Source organism: Caretta caretta, chromosome 8 (genome assembly GCF_965140235.1).
Source record: "Caretta caretta isolate rCarCar2 chromosome 8, rCarCar1.hap1, whole genome shotgun sequence".
Classification (NCBI taxonomy): Eukaryota; Metazoa; Chordata; order Testudines; family Cheloniidae; genus Caretta; species Caretta caretta.
This window is the reverse complement of record NC_134213.1, coordinates 66,742,190-66,763,383: the sequence shown is the minus strand read 5'-3', so window position 1 is coordinate 66,763,383 and position 21,194 is coordinate 66,742,190. Positions and strand designations below refer to the sequence as shown.

The following is a 21,194-nucleotide window of genomic DNA, read 5'->3' as shown; positions in this document are numbered from 1 at the left end:
CATCAGAGAGTTTTAAATTTTGTAAATTTGGTAGCCTAGCCCCAAAACCAAGATCACTGGGATTCCAGAAAAGTATGCAGAACAAAGACCATAAAGCTAAAAAACAAATGCAAGATTCCATCAAATGGGCATAGGTTAGCTCAAAATATTTAAATTGCTAATTTACATATCTGGAAAAAGTTAACTTAATTTTTTGAAACTTCTTCTGACCAAGATATACACCACAGTGGGGAAGTACAAGGGATTTCACAAAAAGCGGACAACTTTTAAGAAGCCTTAGTTCATTCAAAAGGCAGCAGGCTTTCTGTGTTGCAACACAGATAACCGGGAACACTTCACCTCATGTTCTGCCCATTGTACCATTTCCCCTTTAAACAGCAATCAAGTACAAGGCTTCATTTTATATTGAAAAACCCTCCACAGGCTGAACCAAAGCTATTGACATGAACACATTATGCTGAATGATAACCTCCCAAAATTAGACCAATCCTTTGGAACAGTGAAAGTTAACCATAAGACTGGGACTAGTGTGCATGGGAGATGCAATTATCTTGGCAACTGGCCTGCAACTGTGAATTTACTTTTGGAAGAGATTAGGATTACATTTCATTCTTGAAGGCAAAGAGTTGTTAAATCCAGTTCTTTAACAGCCTTCTTCTGATAATAGAACACTGAGTTACATGTTAAATAAAATAAACATAAATGGGGGATGAAGAGAAAATAGAAATCTCTATGTATTTTTTCTAAAATTTGTAAGGTGTTCAGCTACCATGATGAGCATGCTTTGAACAGATAAATTGATTAATCACACTTTCAGTTTATATTTAAACATAATACGAGAGAGCGCGAGAAAATGTATGGTTTTTGGTGCCATGCTTTTATTTAACTGAAAGGAAAAACTACACTGTACCACATAAGTAGCAATATGACAATATTTTACAGCACACTATTTGAAAAAATATGGAAGCAATGATCCACAGAAGTGGACAAGTAAGCACACAATACACTGTACATTTCTCAACAGTGCCCATTAAATCATAATTAAATAGCTGTATTTGGCTTTAAACAGCCAAACAATAAAAACAAACAGTCATACTAAAATTTTAAAAATGGTTTCAGTAGCAATTATGACTGTTAGAATTTGAAGTTTTGCTCTGGAAATTAAGATGAGTGTTTGGCAAATTCAGTCATAGCAACAATAATAATAATACCCCTGATGAAAGCACCAGTGTGTTCTGAAAAGATCAGTGATAAATGTTGGCCTTTATGAAAAGCTTTTTTCCTTTTTTATTTTTTTAAACATGACCCCAACCAAAGATACACTGTAATTAGAAAATTTGCAGGCTTAAAAAAGAAAAAGCGTCTGTCTTCACTTTTCCTGTATTAAGAAAAATTTTAGACTGTGAGCAATGGACTTTTCAACTGCATTATTCATATTCTTCCTTTAGACACTACACATTTTTTTAACCTGTAGACAAATATGAACATAATATATTCAGTCATATTTTAAATGATTCAAAGAATCCCTATGGCATGTATTTTAACTCACTTTGTTGAGATGGATGTGCATGTACTAGTGAGTATTGCAAGTGTTCAGTCAAATCCTAGGTCAGTTTTAGGAAGAAAAAGGCTTCCCATGATTAACCTTTATAAACTTATTCACCATATCCACGTCTGTTAATTCCATCCACCCGCTCCCTACTCCAGCACTGACTTTTCTTGAACTCATTTTTACTATACACAAGTTCATATAACAGTAGTTGTAGGAGCTATCTAACAGGCAGAATGTGCAAACCCTCTTTCTCCTCTATATTTTTTATATAATATATATACACTTGAAATATAAGAGTTACATATCCTGATCATATACATGCAAACAGTAGGAATCAGCTAGCGACAAGTAGTTTTGAGCCACATACATTTTAAACATATATTTTAAAGTGTTTTTTCTTTTTTTTTTACAGTTTTAACAAATATACATAAATATAAGAACATAAATTATAGTAAAATATTGACAGCATTTGAGAAAATGTTGATAAACAACCCAATGCATTTATGCCTAAGGCCTTATAATAATTAAAAAAGTACTGTTCTAAACTGTTTAAGGACATCTCATTCCTGTGAATCTTTTATATAAGTAAATGAGTACATCATAGTAGTGAGGCATTATTTCTCTCGAAGCAGTTCAATGAGAGAAATGTACATAATTTTAGTCTCTACTCCCCATGAAACAGAATGAACTACATAGTTATAGCATAATACTGTCCTTATGTTTACACAGTTGTCACAACACAAACAGAACAGGATCATAAATCTTTCAAATCTTTTCCTGAGAATGAGTTTGCCCCCCCTCCCACCAACTAATCCTCTTGTACACGTTGCCAAAAAAACCACAGATTTGGGGGAGGTTTCAAGTTTGTAGTTTTTTCAGAACAGTGCCACACTGAAAATAATTATACAAAAGAAAAACACTAAGAACAATAGTGATAGAAACACTGTTATGAAATCAAAATGCAGCCCTTTGTAAATAATACTGAAATATGTTCCAATGGCTATTTTCAAAAATGTTTATATTTGTTATAAAGATTGAAATGTCAACCAGGTTCTTTGCCATACTTATTTTAAATGGATAAGAGATTCTCAAAATGTCATTTGTCAGGGTATGTAAAAAAAGTGATTTACTTTTTAAAAAGCTGGACAGACTGAAACCCATATCAGATGTCTATCCACAACAAAACTTGTTTAAGGCTGAATTGCGTAGAACTGAGGTGAAAAAAACAGATTTAGTTAGTGAATACTGTGACTCTCCTGAATATTTTAGTTGCTAAATAATAATTTAATCTGAAGGAAACCTCCCTTTAAGCAGCTCAAAGAATTCCTTTAATATTTAAAAAAAAATAAACCAGTATTACAGAGTTGAAATGGAACTGGAAATACTCAGTGGGATGGGTCTTTCAGTAATGATTAGAACATACAATGAGGGTCTTTCAGAACAAGACCAGTATGTCTTAGAATAACCATAGAGTGTTCTGTACCTCATAATAGACAACTTTTTTTGTTTGTATTTCATGATGGGATTCATTAAGTAAAATTCAATGACACTGAAAATAATAAGAAAAGTGAAGGAAAAAACAGCAAGAAATTTAAATTTCAAGACAAGCACAAACACAAAAGCATAAGGCAAGAAATGTAAAAAATGTAATTGCAGTCACTGCAGATGAACAACATTCAGTGCTTATGTATCTAATCAAAATACAGAGCAAATGTACCCTATAGTCTGTATTAGCACATACAAATCTCCACACATGAATCAGATATTTCCAATATCACTTGTAGTTGTATCACCTAAGTGACAATCTTCTGTACTCCTAAATACTGTGTTTACATTCCAGTTGTATATGATAAAAGAGCTTGTCCAATTTCAAGTTCTATAAGTCCTGTTGGCAACTAGAAACCTATTTTCTATAGGCAGTAAAGATGAAGTGCAAGTTTATCACATTGTCTGAAACAAATATTTTCCCCACTATGCCTTGGTAGGTAAGAGTTTTTTAGGAGTTACTGGTCTCTTGGTTTGCCACAAATGGCTGTGAATGGTAATTGCATCAACACTGGCAGACATAGTTTTAGCAGGTATGTGGCTAAATTGTTTCCTGTCAGAGTTGTATTTATATAGCCCCTCTATCATTTTCTTTGTGATTGATTTGGGGCCTATCCCAGTCAGCTTATTGATTTCTTCAGTGTCAGGGCAGTATGTATACAAAGATCTGAACTGGCAGCCAGAATCCCGGAATAGGATTAAGAAGTTATTAGCATCAGATTTCTCCATTTCCTTTAAAAGAAAAAGAAAAAAAGTGTTTACAATGTGAAATTTATATTACGTGTAGGAAACCCTCAACTCTAAGTTGTAGGGGGTTTTATTTTAAACACATTATAGGCTGATCTATAGTTCAAGTTGTATAACACTTTCCATAGGACCCTGTTTTCAGTTAATTACAATTTTCCCAAACTTCAACTATTAGAGCTAAATTTTTGCATGCTGGATGTCTGCCTCAGGAAGAATTTTCATTTTTTTATAAAAATAAATAAGCAAAAACAGTGCAGTTGTTCCTAAGAAGGAGGTAAGGGGAATTTTTTTTTTTTTTTGCCCAGGTTAAAAATTATTACAGCTAGAGTAATAATAATAATTAATTAATTATTATTATTATTTCTCTAGCACCTCCATACTTGGGAGCAGGGGTTTGCAATTTGCAAGGGAGGTTGCCTTAGTACTGAAGGTGTGCTTGTTGCCATTCCCTAAAAATCCACCCAAATTTGGCCAATCTATAAGTTTCTGAAAAATTACAGTTAGCACACGTTCAGTAGAGGCTTCTTAGAGACTGTAAGCATTATGGTCTAAAGATTCCAGTTGCACAGATCATGATCCATCTGAATCAGCTCCTACATGCTGACTAGACTGAGCATGCGCAGTCCCCGACAAGTGACTGAGCCTGCTGCATTCTAGGGCTGCAGGAGCGGAGCATGACCTTCTCTGCAATTGCTCCTTCGTACTGCTGGGAGCTGTTATGGTGCCAGGCACCAACACTGCCAGCAGAGAGACTGTTTTTCCTGTGCTCTTGGAGCCCCTTCTGCTTTCACCCAGATAGTATGGAGGAGAAGAAAGCATTCTGACATGAATAAAGAGCGGTGAAGAGCAGAGGGAGAGGTTGGGGCAGAAGGCCTTACCTACTAGAGCACACACACCTCCAGAATCTGGAATTGAATCCAGCACTCTTAAATCTTGACATTGCTCTGCTCTCAGCAAACAGCTGTAAACCCACTGGCAAAGCGTGTGTCTCATACCACTCTGGTGGCTATTGTACATTGAGGATAACAGTTTACTATTACTACCAATTACTCCATTAGGTTAAACAGTAGAGATCTGTGCTATGGATCTAAAGATCCCAACTCTGCTGATGATCCATATAGGTTCCACAAAATGGAATTGCTTTTTTTCAGTTTGCTTTTTTAAAAAAAACTTGGAAAATAATGTTTTCAAAACCTGTTAAAAGAAAAGAATGGTAGGTTGCTAAATCAAGCATTTAAAAGTTAGCACATGCCAGAATTAAGATTGCCTGTGCATATAATTAATTCAGTCACCTTCAGCATATGTATTATGATACTCTTTAATTACATGAGCCTATACAACTGTTTTCATAATACCCCTTGCTCTTTTGGTCCTTTACTCATAGAGGGGACAGGCTCAGGATCACTGAGACTACTCTAGCCATCCACAAAGCATTTACACAGCCTTGGGAGGAAGATTCCTTTACACTGTTCCCTCCACCCTGGCACGTCTCCCTAATGTTCAAAGGAGGCTGGATTTAATGTTTTTTTTTTTTAATCATCAGAGGGAAAATATCCTTACCTCCAATATTTTTTTCTTCTGACCTTCGTTTACTTTTCCAGCCAAGCAACAATGAGCCAGAGCATTCTGAATAATATGCTTATTGGATTTTGCACTGGGTTCTTTGTAGAGCTTTGGACCTATGAAACAGAATCGACAAATCAGCTAAGTGATTCAATAAGCTATACAGAAAGCAGTCTCGAACACCATGAAACACTTTTTCCATGTTTCGTTTGTGTATGTAACAATACAATCCTAGCACCCACAAAGGAATTAAGTAGAAATCAGACCTGTTACACACATACATTGATTGACTGCTATTCTTCTGTTACTGTATCACAGGATTATATATGAATATAATGTGGTACAACTGTCAAAACTGAAAAAAGATTTTTTTTAAATATTACTAGATCACTCAATGATATGTCCTTCAGCATTAGAGCATCAGAGGGCAGTTTAGGGAACTACCTTGAATATGCCTGATAAAAACTGTTCACATGATAATCTACTCAAATACTTTGTATTTAAAAAAAAAATCCTTTGACCAACTAAGAGGAGGATGATTTTCATTTCTTCCTCTGCCCCTAGTTTTAAAGGGTGAAACAGATAACAGTGAGTTGCTGCAGTGTTTAGAATTACTGGTCTCCTGCCTGCCTTCTGGGATTGGAGGTCTTGTGGAATCCCAACTGCGACTTGCCCACAATGAAGGCAGAAAGGCTTGGTGCTGATTCTGACAAGTCATTCAAGGCTGCCTGAAGGGCTTGTTCCATCAGGAATGATTAGAAACTGTCTCTGCTTTGGTTTCTGACAAGTGTGCAGTGTAGGGTTGTGAGCTGTAGAGAGGTTGATGGTATCCCCCCTCTTGCTGACTCTAATTGGTGACCCAGTCCTGTGGAAAAGCCATTCACTAGAAGAAAATTTTACTGCAAAAAGTTTAACCAAAAACCTCTTCCCCCAGATGAAAAATGTATCAAGTATATTTTTGAATAAACTGTTCTTTGTGGTGGGGATATAACCTAATGGCATCAAAGCACCACGTGAAGCTTAAGAATCAGAGGCCCTCTAGAAGATGTTTGGCTCTTCACCCTCACAATTTTGAGGGATTGGTCAATGGAAAATAGATTCAGCAATTTATCTTCCTGTTTGAGTCAAGACACTTCGAAAGGAGGCATAGTTATGATGACTAATAAAAGGGAACATAATCTTAAAGGCCACCAATGATTTAAAGTCAAGATTAACTTTCACTGTCTCAGACTAACTAATTGACTGGATGGAAGAACAGAATCAATGGGAAAAGATGTAAGAAATCTGATTTATAAACCACAGAGTATTCAAAATTATGTGGCAAAAGACCCTGAGTTCCTTAAAAAAAATCACATTGCTTTAAAAACAAAGTCTGAAAAGTTAAAAAACAAACAAACAAAAAACCCCCCACCAAACAAACCCCTTCCCCCCCTTTAGGCAATGGGTCTTATTGAGAGAACTAAAGGAGACAACCTAAGTCCAGTGTTAGTACCTGTATTAGACTTAATCCTGAGGAGATGCGAGGAAGCGATTAAGTTGGTTGAAAGTGCTCTCAAAGATTGGTAGATAAATACTGTGCAGTATCCAGATTGTAAATTTGGCCTCTTCTGTAGTTATTGCAGTAGTGTTGAAGAGGAAAATAGTTTATTTTCAGAACATACAAATTTCCCAGCATAGCTAGAGCTGCACAGCCTCATAGATCAAAATTAACCTCCTTAAAAGCTTGTTTATCTACAATACCTGTTGATACTTCAGAGCTATTCTTTGCCAGACTGAGCGATATTACATGGACAAAAACACAGATTTTATTATTATAATGATGCAAGACATTTTGTAATATCACACGCTACACACACGGAAAAAGAGGATGAAGATGATGTCTCTATTGTTAGACTCGTAGGCCACTGAAATATTAGAAGTAAGGCAGTTGAGAGTTTTTAATAAGTCTTTAGTTTTTAAAGAGTGGTCTGTTTTGAAACAAGATGTAAACTATGGTGTATTGTTGGCTTTCAAACAATTCTTCAATTCTTTTATATTTAAACTTATATTACTGAATAGATTTTTTTCTCCTATGGCACTTATATTTTTCTCTTTGAAGCTTTTGGTTACAGACTGATCCTGTATTTTCTACACTCTTTCCTTCTCTTGCTATAGAAACAATTTTAATAGGACCTGCATAAAATTACTTATGTGTTTGTGGGATTTGGCCTAAATTTGTAGTTTAGTATGTTTATTTAATATACCACATTTCCTATTTTACCAATATTTTTTATTTTATATATTAAATTACGCCATTTTTAGACAGTCTAGACATTTGCTTCTTTATTATAGAAGATTAATTTCAAGTCTTTAAGGAAGAGTCCTTAGTCACGTTGTAGGAATTGCAAATAAAGGAGAACCAAAACTCTGCATACACAGACCCTTCTTATACCCAAACATTTCCCTGAGAACATTACCAACACTGACCTGTGTATTCTGTAGCAGAGGCCACTGAAGAAGTTGTAGATGCATTTTCCCAATCTTTTTCCCCATTGCGACTACCACAACGACTGGGAGATAAGAATCCTTCCACAGACTCAGACCTAAAAATGTGCAAAAATATGTTTTCCTTTCAGAACTGAGTAGAACATATCTATGAAAAAGTCCCCTTATTTTCAGCAGAATGGCCTTTTAACATCAAAAGAAAACTTAGAATCAGATGTACCAAACCCACGAAAAAAATGCAGAAATTGGGCTTGTTTTTGGCTTGCAGCTTGTTTGGCTTGCAGCTTGTTGCTTCTTCTTTTTTGATTGGCTCCCGGCAAGGGGGGGCAAGCATGGGGAGAGAGTCAGAGTGCACAGTAGGCCCACCCCAGTCCCGGACTAAATGCTGCGGGGATCTAGTCACAGAGAGTATTGGGGTTCTTAGGGATTGGCTTGGTTTGGCCTTGTTTTGAAATGGGATTAGCTTGATTTATGGCTTACTGTGAAAGTTGGGGTACTTATTTACCATGTGAAAGTTGGCAACTGTGCTTAGAATATATTACTGTGATAGAAGATAGCAGGATATGAAATGTAGACTAAAAGCCCAAAGCTGTAATGCTACCAGAAGAATTAGAGGAGCAACTCTGTACATTTACCTTCTGTCGCATGTATTATTTAAGGTGTTCCAAAAGCTATTACAAAGAGTAATAATAGTATGAAATTGTAGACTATATCAAGGAAACAGTTCTAACAAAATCTATTAGGCTGTAGAACAGTCTTACTGAATTTTGCTTGAATCATTTAAAACTACACTGAACAAACATTTGAGAATTTTCCATAGGGAGAAAGCCTGCTCTTGACAGGATGATTAACAAGAAGTACAAGGTTTGTTTTCCCATTTCTACTGATGATGGCATTATTATAGCAGCTGCCAGTAAGGACTGCTATAGTTAAGGTTGCAAAACAGTTTCCATTATAACCTTTTGTTTTCACAAACATTAACCATTGGGGCTGAAATAATAATGCTTTGTCCTTAGAATCATGGGAGTCATTTGCTATGGGGCAAGGAAGGGAGTTCTCCCCCTTGACCTTTATTTGCTTCCCCTGACTTTTCCTAGGCCTATAGGTCTTCTGCTTTTTGCCCTCCCCAGACTTTGCAGGATATAATGTAATCACATATAATGTTCTATATGCTGATACCACCTTATCCTCTCCCTCAGTCCCCCTTGAATTTTTATGAAATGACACTCTGCTCCAAATGTGAATATTTTTATGTGTGGAAAGTGTGAGCAAAATCCCTTCAGCTATATTTTTTCAGTTAAATTCTAAATTTCTTTGAATGGGACTACTACAAAAATTGGTCAAGTTTGAAACTTGGCATGGATATGGTCCTGAACAAGCCTTGCTTGTTTGAAGAAATTAAGAAAAAAAGTGATTTTAAAAACACTTTCTAAGCACATTCAATTAACATCTGGTAAAATCTCAGCAGCTAATTAAGCTTCATTTCACTTGTAATATCACTGTACGTTTACTCTACTCAGCCTGTGCATGAGGGAGATTTCAAAATATCTTTATGAAATTCAAACAATAAAATCCTCGAAAGAAAACCCCTTCAACTCTCTGACATGAGGAAAAAGGAGAAAATTATGGCAATTCACCCCTTTCCTACCAAAAATAAAATAAAATCAATGATCCTGAAAATTCCATGCCTCATCAATTTTTACTGGATTCTACAACATTCTGAAAACTCAAGCTCTGAATCACATCTGAAGCCACAATAAGATGCATGCGTTCCAGTCATTGTTACTTCAGTGCAGCACATCTGCACTAAGGTTTTGCACAAGTACAGATATATCCATGTGGCTAACCTGGTGTAAATAAAACCATTGTAGACAAGGCTTTATTTTTTTCTGTAGAATAGCTAAATATAGTTACAGTACACCTCCTCTCAAATAAAACCGATAGTTTAAAGAGATGCCAAATACACAATACATTTAATTAAAAGAATTTATGCACTACTGTGACAAGCAATTAGCCAATGCTCAAACCATTGTGACAGGGTCAGGCCAGATGGCTACAGGAGAGTGATAGAAGGCAGATATATTTGCTCCAGATTAAGCAGGTCCTTTTTCCCTGGATAAGGTAACAGGGGCAGTCGCTGGTCTGTCCCCCGACCCACTAAGTGGACTGGCAGAGACTGCGGGGATTGTTCTCCTTCCTTTTCCCCCTGCTGGCCAGTGATGAGGTTAGCTGAGTGAATGGCAGGTTTGAGCCACTAGCAAAAGTGGCCACACTGAGGGCTGCCGTGAATCTCTGAGGTGAGCAAATCCTCCAATAAGCACAGGACCCACCAAGGCAGAGGAGGAACTTTGTCACAGCATGAAGAACAGTGAGGCAGTAGCTCATTAAAGCTACAGGGCTGCTCACAGTTGAGAAGTAAAGCATGGTGGCAGTAAATACAGGATGGAGTTGGGTTAAGTCTGATCTGAGCCTCAGAATAACTACCTTTCCTTTTCCTTCACTCCTCTCTTCTTGAATGTAATTGTATGAACTTCTATTTATTTAATTCAACCTTTCATAATATCATTTTCAAGTGAAAACACCACACTGGCTTTTAACTCACAATAAATTCTGGTATTCAGCCAAGGCTGGTGAAAAAAATGCCAGTTAAGTTCTGGTTAGCTCCTGACTACTTTTGTGCAGCCACTAAGAAAAACAAAAAACACAACAATTCTATCAAATCAGCAAAAAAGTACTTTGGCATATAAACTGACAGCATGTGAACAAAGAATCTACAGGTTGAGCCCAAAGCTCAAGGAGTGAATTAAAGAGATAGCACTGATAAAAATCCAGTGGATGTGCTCTTTTGCACTCATTCACAGCTGCACAATCAGCAGCATTTGTGAAAATTAACGCACATAATTCAGTTCTTCATCAGCCGACAGTGTGAAGGATCAGTGTTGCAGATCAGGAAAGAGTATCAGTTGTCAGAATACAAAATATACAACTTGGGTTCTTTAAGCATTTTAGTACGTATGCCAGTTTTCTGAAGATAAACACCAATTTATATTAAATAAAGGTGTTATTGCAGCTTTACCTTGGCGTTCTCTTGCCTGATTGCACGCTGTCATTGTCTCCTGTGTTCAGTGATGCCAATGAAAGACTAGATACTGAAAAAACACGATAAAGTTGTGAACCTGGATAAAAACAAAGTTAAAATTTATGAAAAAGCAGGCAAATAGCAAAGAGTCTGTTCATTAGACACAACACCAGCAGAAGGAAATTGATAAGTGTTCTTATTTCTATATACAGTATGCCTGCATGCATATGTTGCAAGGTTAATCCATGTATTTATAGACACAATAACAATGGAACTTACTTGAATCTGGAGTTTTCTGAGGCTAAGCATTAATGTGAAATGTAGAGCTGAAATCTGGGCACTAGATTAAAGTTGCAAAATCAGCAAACCAGATCTAGCTACAGTGGAATTAATTTCCCACTAGAATTTTGAATGGATTGTTATAGAGCATTTTAAATTGCACTGAAATAAGGTGGAGGGTAACAACCAGCCATGACAAAGCACACATGGCACGACAGCGAAGGATGTGGAAAACTTACTGCTAAAAACACAAATAAGGACACTGCACTTTCCTCTAACTGTAAATTGTTAATAGTTTCTTTGAAATCATTATTCTACATTCTTAAATAATTAATGACATGCTACACTTTTCCATAGGACAATTCTCACAGGGATCACAAGTACACTTGCACTAAGTCAGGCGAGTGGGTGAAGTATTCATAATAAAAGAACACCAGAACATAAAGGTAACTTTTCAGATGTACTTTAGTTTTAGTCTATGATGAAGCAGCAGCTTAAGGACTCTTACCTTATAGTCACCATTTTATTTATTAATCGCACATCTCCCAAATGTTCTACTCATTGTTAGCTCTACAGGTGCAAGGAAGAGGTTAGTGAGTGGAAAGAATACATGAGCGTACACAAAATCATGCCAGACATTAGTGCTTTTGCTGGTGTTCATCGAGCAAACCTTTGCGTTTCTTCTTATATGCATGCATGCATAATATATCAGCAACATTTGTCATCATTAACTTCCATTTGTAAATTCTACTTTTTCCAATTCAGTGACATGCAGCTTCAAAAATTGTACATCAGTTTAGCGTGAGGCTAATCTATGAACATTTTGGTTAGTACCACAATTCAAGCTGGTGTTTTATCATGAACAGACTCTTTCTACATTGATATTTGTTACCTGGTGGACCTTTAACTGGAGTTTTGGGTGATTCAATATGATCTCTATGAATAGATTTTGGACGTGGCTTTTTTTGTTTGGATGAGTGTGGGCGTGGCTTTATTACAGTATCCATTTCTTCCATGAGCTTCAGCTGTTTCCGTCTCATATATTCTTGCTTAATAAATTCTCTACGTGCTCTCTCATCTTCTTTCTTTTGACGTTCTTCCTCTGTCTTGCGCCTAAGAAATCATGAAATAAAGTTTTAGTAGAAAACTTTCCCTCGGAAAGACTAGCAGTTGTAACCACCATAATGCTGGTAACAGGGGAAAAAATGGCTATTCCAGAATTTTCCAGTTCTCATATACAAGTAAGATAAACTGATCTATTCTCAGTTTTCAAACAGCTGAAAACTTAACACACTTGAATGTTGTTACTGGAAAAATTAGAACCATACTTCAGATTGTGGAATTTTTGGATTTAATGTTTTTTTAAAAAGTTTTCCATTTATCTACTGAGAGCTTGTCTTTCTTTTCACCCTAGATTTTGGACGTGTTTTTAATTGTATCAGGGAAATCAGAAGATATGGGTCCAGATCTTCAGCTGATATAAATTTGCCAGTTTACATCAAAAGAGAAGCTAAACTCCTCACCCCCATTGTAAATGTAAATAACGGGAATAAAAAGGTTATCTACTTTTATAGTATAGTTCAAACCCTACCCTCAAATACATATGAAAAATTATTCTTTCATTCAAGTGGAATTGTGAATTGATATGACAGAATATACTCTTAGTCTTTAACTCAGTTTGCCAGTACCAGAACTCCCTGAAATCAATTTAGGTAAAAGGTTTAAATAAAGTATTGGGCTCACAGTGGGAAAAGGATTTGTTGCGGAAAACAAAGAAGGATGACCTAATTGCATTATGATTACAATTTTTATAATTTTAGCCATAGCAAAGGCTCATGTATATTATTTTTGCTTATGTTGCAATTAGCATATGCAATTAGCTTTACCTTGTCTCTTCCTTCTTATGTTCTAGCTCTGCTTCCAGTTGCTGCTTTCGAAGTAGAGTCTCTCTTTCCCTTCTCAACCGTTTCTCCAGTAATGCTGCCCGTTTCACTGCCATATCATTTTCCGCCTTTTGATCATCCTAGCAGCAACAATATTTAGGAAGAAATAGATCAGGAGATTTTAAGATAATTTGATTCTGCATATGGTGTACTTCAGGTCACTAAAAGTCTACATTTTTCAGATTGTGTTGGTATAATCTATTAAATATCCTTATTGAAAACCTTCCAATATCTTTCCCCTACCCTATGGAAAACAAAACAAACCAAACCTCCAAAACCAACCCCCAAAACCTTACCAGTACACACTTGGAGATTATTTAGGTATGTCAAAGAAGAATTTATACTTCACTTATATCAACAATGGTGGTAACGACTAAAGTGGTAAAACCTATACAGATCTAACTATCAAACCATAGCAGGAGGAAACGTCCACTTGAGGAGTACCACATGGAGACACAAACAGCTGCCTCCAACTTAAGCCACTGGGACCTGTTTATGAGGGCACCCCCCAGCTAGATCAGCAGCACATATCTCTCCCCTTGAAGACAAAAAAGCTTCAAAGATCTCATTCCATTCCAAAACAAAGGGGAAAAGAGCAACCAGGGGTTGATGGGGGGAGAGGGGGCATTACAAAGTTTATCCCAACATTAATTCAAAAAACTTGTTACCACCATTTATATCACATATCCTTACAAGAAAGCCAGTTAAGAAATTTTATTAATGTTCCTACAATGCATTGTCAAGTGCTGCACAGCTAAAGTGACAGTCTTGGTTATTTTTATGATGTATTGGTGCCTTAGGAACTTCTTTCATCATATTTCAGATGTGCCAGATTTTCAGTTCATCAATGTGAAAGTGGCTGTCTACTCAAAATTCACTGAAAGCTGCTCTGGGGTTTTGCATGGAAGCAAAGATGGTCAACAGGCTTAGAATGCAGGTGAGGAAGACTAAGGCATAAAATAAGGCACCAATCCTGAAAACGTGCTTATCTTAAGTTTATGCACTGAGTAGTCACACTGAACTCAGGAGTCTGGATCCAAAGCCCTTTGAAGTCAATGGGAATATTTTCATTAATTCAGTGGGTTGTGAATCAGGTCCTTAGTGCCTGTTTGCAGGATTGAGGCCCAACTGATTTATTTCTATCATAACAAAAATCTAAACATTTGCAAAAGAATACCACAAAAAGGAAATAAGAAATAACTCACTATTACTTTTTCTGACATTCTACAGGGGGTTTATATTTGTTAAATTAAAGTCCATCTCACATTATCCCCTGCAATTACAGAAGTTAGTTTTCTTTAATTTTTGTTTTAATTTAACAATTTGCCGTAATAGAGTTTCTGTTTCTCAGTTAAAACATCAAAGATGATACTGAAGTTAGACAATGCATACAGTTAAGATGTTACAGTTGTAGACCATAATCCTATTCAGATCCAACAGCATAAACCCTTGCACACTTGCAGAGTCCCATTAGCTTCAATGAGACTCTGAGTGGAGGTGTCCATATTAGTGGACCATAGTGCAGGACTGGTGTCTTACATTGCACTCTACACACTCACAGACTCTTAAAAAAAACAAACAAAAACAGAACAGGATTTGTAATGGGAAAGATCTTGATGCATGTGCACAAATTGCTGCTCGTCAGATGGATGCAAATAATTCTATTTTCTTTCCAAATGGCGGATTCAGAGCAGATTAAAACAGAAGATACAAAGGTTTGCCATTATTACTCTAAGTTAGCTTGTATAGTTGTACTATAGCAGTAACAAGGCACTATCATATGAAATTCAAGGGGTTCAGGAATGAACACAGTTAACTGTAGGCTGTGCACGTGGAGAGGATGACAGTTTTCCAGGAGGAGCATGTGACTATGCAATATATAAAGCAACCTCTGCTGGCCAGTTCAGTATATTTTGTTAGCACCATGGATTGGTTTCCAGAGGGAGATAGGGTATGCATATTGTGGATGCAGCAGTTTCAGTGATGAACGAAAAAGGGAATAAAATATGCTAAAACTGTGTTCCTGGGCCATGAGAAGGCAGTCTCAATTCGGTATCACTTTAAATATATGGTATTCAAACAGTGCAGTGCAAGATTTTGTGCACTCCAAGAAAAATTTTGAAGACTACATTCAAAACAGTAGTGGCTTTCAGCATCCAAACTGCCTTTTTAAAATGCACATTTTGATTAAAAGATTCTGCCTACACATAGGCATTTTAGTATACAATATATTAATTTTTTAACTACACATATAAAATGTGACACTTTTAAAATACGCAGAGTACTCTAAGGAGATGAAATTTCCGAAATCTTATATAACTTTGTCAGGAAGTAAAGAACATGAAAGAAATTGGTTTGTGTGGGCACTAAAGCTTGTGTTAAAAGAAAAAAAAATGTACCTATATTCAATATGCTTCTTCTTTACTCCCCCCTCCCCAAATCCCCAAACATCTTTTAAACTTTATGAATTGAAAGAGGTGGTGAAAACTGCTGGCAGATATTGACAATCCCTATGATCCCAAATCAATTAAGAGTCACAATGGCGGAGAGGTTTCAGAGTAGCAGCCATGTTAGTCTGTATTTGCAAAAAGAAAAGGAGGACTTGTGGCACCTTAGAGACTAACAAATTTATTTGAGACACACTTTTAATCACTATATGCAGTTGGCCTCAGTGGAAAGTGGTTATTGAAAAGTCATCTATGAAATAAAAGCCTCCCTTTGAAAAAGTAAAATGTTTCCAATAGACTCATGCATTGTTCTAGTTCACCTACCTTAAAAAAGAATCCACAACACACTTTTTGGTCATCCTCGAATTGTTCTCTATCACTCTCACCTTCATATTTCTCAACAGACACTTCAGCCTTTTCTGGTGGTTTCAAATCTGAGAGGGAAACTTCAATTAGGTTAGCTGTTTTAGGAATCAGTGTTGGCAAAACAGGTTGGCTTAGCTGATCTTCATTTGGGGTGAGGCAGACAGTTTCTGTGATGGGCTGAGATAATACTTCAGAAACCTTAGATTCGAAAGGCTTGATCTCCTTTTCCTTCACTTTTTGTTCACATTCTTCCAAAGTACCTTTTTGTTGTTGTTGTTCTTTTGCTACATCCTCTGTAGGTTTGACTTCTTTCAAAAGATTTCTTTTTAATTGAGGTTCAGATATACGTTCTCCATCATCTCCAAAACATACAAATGATCTAGTCTGAATGGGAACCTGACTTGGAGAAAATCTTCTCAAACGAGGAAGACTATCCACAGACCGTGGAGCAGTTAAGGTGCGATTAAAAGGTATTATTTTCAGTTCATTTGGCCTGGGAGTCCTTTGTATTTTAACAGGGAAAGAGGCATTCTTCCTATTAGAAGACTGTGGTGATTGATGAGTAGGGCGAGGAGGTTCCAAAGCAAATGCTGCAATGGGAGATGACAGTCCTGTTTGCCTCATTGAAGATTTAAGCTCTCGGATTTGTTTCTGAGGTGAAGGCTGAGGAGGTGAAATAACCCAGGCCTGCTGCTCCCTCATTTGCATCAACATCTCTTGCTGAAGGGATAGGCGTTGCATTTCCTGCTGTAGGAAATGTAGAGAAGCATTTAGCTTTTCAATAGATTTTGTATATTCTAAAATATCCCCTTCATTTAAGGTTTCTTCTGCGGGGCTTACTAAGTTCCATTGCTTTTCAGCATCCATAGGTGTATTAGGGGACTTTAACCACTTGGCCTGAGAATTTTCAGCACTTTCCTTTATTACCTCTGCAGTCTTATTAATTTCTTCAACTGGTTTTTGTATGTCTTTTTCTTTCAATCTGTTACTATCAGTGAATACTTTTTCATCTTCAGCTCCAGCTGCTTCTTCTCGAAGAGGTGATATTCCATCACCTTTCTTTTTCACTACATTAAGAAATGCTGTCCTTCCCATTTTCTGTCTCTGCTTAGTAAAAGCAGCTTCCACTTTCTTCTTCTGTGCTTCAATGGCTCGCCTCTTTTCCTCCAGCTTCATCCTAAGATGGACCATTTCTGAAGCAAGCAACTGTGTAGTGTCTCTTCCTTGAGGGAGAGGTGTTTCCTCAGGTATATGAGTCCAAGCAACAACATGAGGAATATTCAACTCAGAGCCTTCTGGGGTAGTTTTCTGAGAACTGCTTCCACTACTTCTGCTATCTGTGTGATTCAGTTTCCTGAATTTCTGCTCTGCAAAGCTGGTCATTTTGACTCCCGAGCTTGAAGAAGCACTGCTGCCAGCTTGCGATTTGGTACTTATTGAGCTTGGACAGGGACTTAATAGCTCTCTGTGGTTGCTAGCTCGTATATCATAATCCTGAAGACATTTAGGTGGGTCTTCCATGTCAGAGTCCATGCTTACAGTATAATCTCTCAAAGAAGAATCCTCATCCATAGTTTCTGGAATATCTTCTGAAGGAACATGTATTCCAGTGTCCACTTCAGTATTGTCAGTCACAGGACTTAGGGCAATTTTTGTGTCTGTAATGACATCAGGATTAGGTTGATTTAGTTTAATATTTGAATTCAAGATGCTAATTTCCTGATTATGAAGAAAGAACCCATTTGTAATTTGGTCTGGCTGGATAACACTTGGAGATTTTTCAGTATCATGAATTATCTGCAAAGCCTCTTCAATGCTTGGAGTCTCAATCTGATTGCCAAAATCATCCATAACTACCCTGTTTTGCAGAGCTCCATTTGGAAGCTTGTATTGGCTGTTTTCATTGGCATTCCTTTCATTTGTGTTAAGAGATGCACTGGCCTTTGGGTCGATATGAGATACTATGTCCTTTTCTTCTTCAATATCTTGAGTTTCCTCTTCTCCATTTACTGGCTTGAAGGACAGGTTTTTCCTAATGTGTTTGGGCATGCGGTTGATATTTAGCATAAGGCCTTCATTACTAACAGATCTAGTAATTCCTCTGTTTGGAGTAGATATCTGAATACTGTTTTCATTATCAAAAGAAATGTCAAATGAAACTCCATGCATCGAAGATCTAAATGGGATTAAAATAAACAAAGCTGTTAAACAATTCATATTTAATACAATAAACAAACTTACATTACTGTGAAAAAACAATCTAAAATTGTAGTACACTATGTGTACTAATGAGATATGGTTAGCTTCATTTGCTAGCATTACGAAAATACAAAATTAAATAGAATATAACATCTTATTCAGTCTCATGCTTTTGTTGTTTGTTCTAATTACTTGTATTAAATTATAACCACACGTATGCTTGTATTTTCATATGAAAAATATGCTTATTCATTTTGGGTAACTTCAGAGAGAAAAAAAAATATTCCTGCCAATCTGTAATACACTTAAGCAATTTTAGGAATATAGGAACTGGTCATACTGAATCACATTAGCAGTCCATCTAATCCAGCATCCTTCCTTTCTGACAGTAGCCAGTACCAGATACGTCAAAGGAAAGTAAAAGAAGCCAAACAGTGATGGTTTATACCTACAACATAAGAGTTTATAGCCTTTCTATTTTGTTCTAAAATCCTCTCTCATCAGCCTATTCTCATTATCCATAGAAAAGTACCTTTTTTTTTTTTTAATCCTACTCCTGATCTTGATGACTTCTATTGGCACTTCAAGTATATTGCGTGCAGACAAATATATTTAACACCACCAGTCATAATATGAAATATTGGAGTACCCAATGTTAACCTTTCACCAGGTTGAAAAACTGATCAATTATTCCTATGTTTTCTTTTCTATGAGCTAGTTTCTACTCAATAATATTTCTTTACCTCTTACTCTGTGACGACTTGGGTTTACTTAAAAGCCTCCTGTTAAAGGCTTTTTGAAAGTCCAAATTATGTTAAATATAGTTCAGTATTGTTTAGTGGCTGATCCACAGTTACTTCTTAAACCAGCTTCTATGTAATGATAACTTACCTTTTCTCTTTGGGCCAAGTCCCTACATATCCATCCACATAAGACATAGATGAGGACCTTCTAATGGCTCCTAATTGGAATTAAAATAGAATACAATGTAACTAAGTTACAATGTATGGAAATACTTGGAAAATCATTTAAAAATAAACAAGTTAGTACAGCAAATCGGTTGCTTTCATTGTTTCAAATATTTCAATGGTAAATTATCAAATTTTTGGAGGTTTTTTGGTTTTTATGTAAAATGATCTTTATTTTAATGTAAACAAAAGTATGGCAATCATATACATGAATTATATCATGTGCACACAGTACCCATCACTCAGTAAAGAGATAAAGGTAAATTTATTACTGAATACAATATTAATTATTTTATAAATAACTGTTGAAAGCCATATTCCACTTAGAGTGGAAACCAAACTTCATAAAATGTGTACAGCCAGTAATTCCTCACAAAAACCACTGTCTTGAGTGTGTGCTTATCACAAGAAGTTATAGGTCCAACCTTGTAAGCTATCCACGTGTGGATCTCCCACGGAAGTCAATGGGAGTTCTGCATCAAGATATCGTGCAAGAGTATCAACAAAACAAGATAGATAATATTTTATCCAAAAAACCCAGTACAATGCTGTTACCTGGAGCAGCTGAGTAAGGTTGATGGTGAGTATTCCTAACAGGCAGAAGTTGATGGGATGGTGTAAAAGTTGGACCCTCCACACTGTAAAGCAAAACAAAGTAATAGATAGAGGCCACATTAGAAGAATGCAGCCAAACTTTGTATATTGGTACAGTACAAGAAGTAGTTTATTTCTGTGTGAGGGAACACAGCCAAATGTAATTTTGCTCTTGAAACATTATGAATTTATTAAATAAAAAAGTACAAGCATCTTAATTACCACCACTAAAGCAAAAAGAAACCTGCACAGAAATTAAAATAGAAAGCTTCTCTGTAGTTTTCAAAAAATGTCTACTGAAAATGTTTGTTTATTGGTAAAACATCTGTCTTTTCAGTTATTCCATGCTAATGTTCTTCTCATGAAAGTCACTTTAGGTTTGATCTTGGCAACACACACCACAGCACATAATGTAAAGAAACAAAGGCAGAGGTTTCCTGCTGTCCACAGCAGACAGTGGCCTGGTCTACACTACAAACTTAGGCAAACATAAGCCATGTTAAGCTGATCTAATAATGTATGTATCTACACTACTGAGACCCTTCCGCCGACCTAAGTGGCCTGTAAAGTTGACTTCTGTATTCCACCTCTGCAAGAGGTGTAGCACTTGATTCCACATCCACAGGTTGACATGGGGATAGTGTAGACACTGCACTGTGGAATTTGAATGAATTGGCCTCCAGGTGTCCCACAGTGCTTCGCTGTGACCACTCTGGAGAGCACTTTCAACATCATTGAACATCAGCCAGGTACACAGGAAAGAACCACTCCCCTGTTAAAGCCCCAGCAACTTTTGAATGTTCATTTCCCATTTGATCAGCATGGAGAGCTTGCCAGCACAGCTGATCATGGAGACTCAAGGCAGCAAATGCGCTCCAGTATGGAGTACACAGAAGGTGGTGGATCTTATTGCTGTGTGGGGAGAAAAGTCTGTGCAGGCAGAGCTCCGATCCAGCAGAAGAAATGCTGATATCTATGCCAAGATTGTGCAGGGCATAGGGGAGAAGGGCTATACTAGGGACACGCAGCAGTGCCGCATGAAAATAAAGGAGCTTTGGGAAGCGTACCAGAAGACAAGGGAGGCCCCACACACATGCTGCTTTTATGAGGAGCTGCATATAATTCTCAGTGGTGACCCGCCACTACCCCAAAACGCTCTGTGGATACTTCCTGGGAGCCCCGGGTGGCATGTCTGTGGAGCAACAATGAGGAGGACATTGTTGAGGAGGAGGAGAAGCAAAAGAATGTTAAGCAGGCAAGTGGACAGCCAAGAACTGTTTTTAACTCTGGAGCCCATCCCCTCACAGGACCAGTTGGCGGCGGAGCGGGATGCCGGGGAAGGCACCTCTGGTGAATACACATTCCCAATCAAACTGTAGGAGTTACATACTACTATTTTTTATGTTTAATCTGAACAAAAAAGCATAC

At 37.0% G+C, this 21,194-nt stretch overlaps 1 protein-coding gene across 7 annotated transcripts in view; it reads right to left on the bottom strand.

Moving 5' to 3' along the window:
* Nucleotides 1-856: 856 nt before the first annotated feature.
* The window catches only part of CAMSAP2 (calmodulin regulated spectrin associated protein family member 2), a 173,457-nt gene continuing 153,119 nt past the window's right edge, over nucleotides 857-21,194 (bottom strand). For 3 of the 7 annotated variants that reach the window (XM_048859874.2, XM_048859876.2, XM_048859881.2), the window contains 9 exons: nucleotides 19,728-19,810; nucleotides 19,096-19,165; nucleotides 15,964-18,181; nucleotides 13,136-13,272; nucleotides 12,142-12,362; nucleotides 10,968-11,067; nucleotides 7,874-7,989; nucleotides 5,405-5,523; nucleotides 857-3,829 (listed from right to left, as the gene is read on the bottom strand). In XM_048859874.2, coding sequence (XP_048715831.1) covers nucleotides 3,524-3,829; nucleotides 5,405-5,523; nucleotides 7,874-7,989; nucleotides 10,968-11,067; nucleotides 12,142-12,362; nucleotides 13,136-13,272; nucleotides 15,964-18,181; nucleotides 19,096-19,165; nucleotides 19,728-19,810 — 3,370 coding nt within the window. In that variant the 3' untranslated portion in view covers nucleotides 857-3,523. Of the gene's footprint in view, nucleotides 3,830-5,404; nucleotides 5,524-6,874; nucleotides 7,015-7,873; nucleotides 7,990-10,967; nucleotides 11,068-12,141; nucleotides 12,363-13,135; nucleotides 13,273-15,963; nucleotides 18,182-19,095; nucleotides 19,166-19,727; nucleotides 19,811-21,194 lie in introns of those variants that run through there. The other 4 variants (XM_048859875.2, XM_048859877.2, XM_048859878.2 and 1 more) reach the window with 3 other exon arrangements.